The sequence below is a fragment of the Apodemus sylvaticus genome, chromosome 7 (assembly GCF_947179515.1).
Source record: "Apodemus sylvaticus chromosome 7, mApoSyl1.1, whole genome shotgun sequence".
In the NCBI taxonomy this organism is placed as follows: domain Eukaryota; kingdom Metazoa; phylum Chordata; class Mammalia; order Rodentia; family Muridae; genus Apodemus; species Apodemus sylvaticus.
Window position 1 is genome coordinate 76445563 of NC_067478.1, and position 1988 is coordinate 76447550.

At 50.8% G+C, this 1988-nt stretch overlaps 1 protein-coding gene across 1 annotated transcript; it reads left to right on the plus strand.

Annotated features, from left to right (window-relative positions):
- The first annotated feature begins 260 nt into the window (after positions 1-260).
- C7H11orf87 (chromosome 7 C11orf87 homolog) lies at positions 261-848 on the plus strand. Its single transcript, XM_052189575.1, has one exon. It carries the CDS (start codon positions 261-263, stop codon positions 846-848), a length of 588 nt encoding a protein of 195 aa, XP_052045535.1.
- Positions 849-1988: the final 1140 nt, after the last annotated feature.

The window sequence follows — 1988 nt, forward strand, 5'->3', positions numbered from 1 at the left end:
TTCTTTGCAGCACCGTGCCTGGGGGAAGGAAACAAGATCAAAGAAGAAAGGAGACAGTCTCCCTGGGGCCACTAGCTCTGGCCCGCTTGCCCGCTTGCTCCTGGGTAGTTGCTCCCTCAGTCTTTGGCTGGAGCGCTCACTCCCTCCAGCGCTAGAGAGCAGTTGGGGTGGCGTGGGCTCCTGTCCTCGTCTTGGCTGGTGGGGACCGTGTGTCCAACAGAGGAAGCCTGGTGGGCCTGGCCCCTCTCAGCCCAGCGCCGATGAGTGCCAGGGCGCCGAAAGAGCTGAGGCTGGCCCTGCCGCCTTGTCTCTTGAACCGGACCTTTGCTTCCCACAACGCCAGTGGAGGCGGCAGCGCAGGTATCCGCAGCTCAGGCGCAGGTGGTGGCACTTGCATCACGCAGGTGGGACAGCAGCTCTTCCAGTCTTTTTCATCCACGCTGGTGCTGATTGTCCTGGTCACTCTCATCTTCTGTCTCATCGTCCTGTCCCTCTCCACTTTCCACATCCACAAGCGCAGGATGAAGAAGCGGAAGATGCAGAGGGCTCAGGAAGAATACGAGAGAGATCATTGCAGCGGGAGCCACGGTGGTGGGGGGCTGCCTCGGGCAGGTGTCCAAGCCCCAACCCATGGAAAAGAAACCCGGTTGGAGAGGCAGCCCCGGGACTCCGCCTTCTGCACCCCCTCCAATGCTACTTCCTCCTCCTCATCCCCTGGTCTCCTGTGCCAGGGTCCCTGTGCGCCTCCGCCTCCACTGCCAGCCCCCAATCCACACGGAGCACACGCAGCTTCCTCCTGCTTGGACACACCTGGCGAGGGCCTTTTGCAAACGGTGGTACTGTCCTGATTGTGCAGCTCCTCTCCTGACCCCTTCCCCATTTCCAGAATCTTTACCGTCCTCGCTTTTGTTTCTCCTTTTCTTCCTTTTCTGTTCTCCTTTGGCCCCTGTTTTCTCTGCCCTCTTTCCTTACCTGGCCACCCTTTCACTGTCTCTCCTCCGCCGAGGCACTGTGCGGTATTTGTAAATATTGGGCGAGGAAAGTCTCAGAGGAAGAAATAACGCTGATAATACTTTACTGGTATTTATAGTAATTATTATACTACTAATAACACAGTCCAAGCGCATGACAAATCACATAATTTCTCATTGTCAATGAAGGCTGCATCTTCCCTCCCCACCCCGTGCCCCCCTCAATAAGGAGGAGAAACCAAACCGCACAAGCTACCAAATATATAAGACACTGACACCGAAGCAAAGGGATGGGAGGGGGCCGGTGATGTTGTATATAGCTGTCAAGTGAAGGTTTAGTCGCCTTTCTGCCCCTCCCTCACGGGCTTTTTCACTTTTCCTTTAGCTTGTCTCCCCTCCCCCTCCCCACCTTCAGCTGGGCTCAGGCAATAGTATACTATAAAGGGAACATCTACATTAAGCACCAGAGACCACATAGAATGCCCCAGAAAGACGTTTAGGACAGGTAACCCCTCTCTAGTCAGTCATCATCATACTTTTTGGTTTCTCCTGGGCACAATTAGAGTTTACTTTTAGAAATATCTCTCGCTGGCCGAGCGCAGAAAACAAAAAAAACATACTGTCTGCTTTTGCTACCATTAAGGCCCACTTGCACACTTGACTGGTGATCATTTTGGTTTGGTTTAGTTTTTGGTTTGGGGATTGTTTTTTTTTTTTTTTTTTTTTTTTTTTTTGGCTTTGTCTAGCCTCAGAGAAATCGGGAGCTGTCCAGCCAGGTCTGGTGCTGAATATGTCTCGCCTTCATGGTTACTTCCTCTGGTTGTGCAGACCAAAGAAGGAGCTGTTTTGGAAAGTGATTGTCTTGGTTTTGATTGGGTTCTTTCTTCTTTTTTTCTATAATTGGATTAGTGTGTGCTATTGTTTTACTCATCATTATATATTGCATAAGTTACCTTTATGTAAAAAAAAAAAGTATTAGGTAATATGCAGTTCTGAAAATGCAGTATCTAACCAACC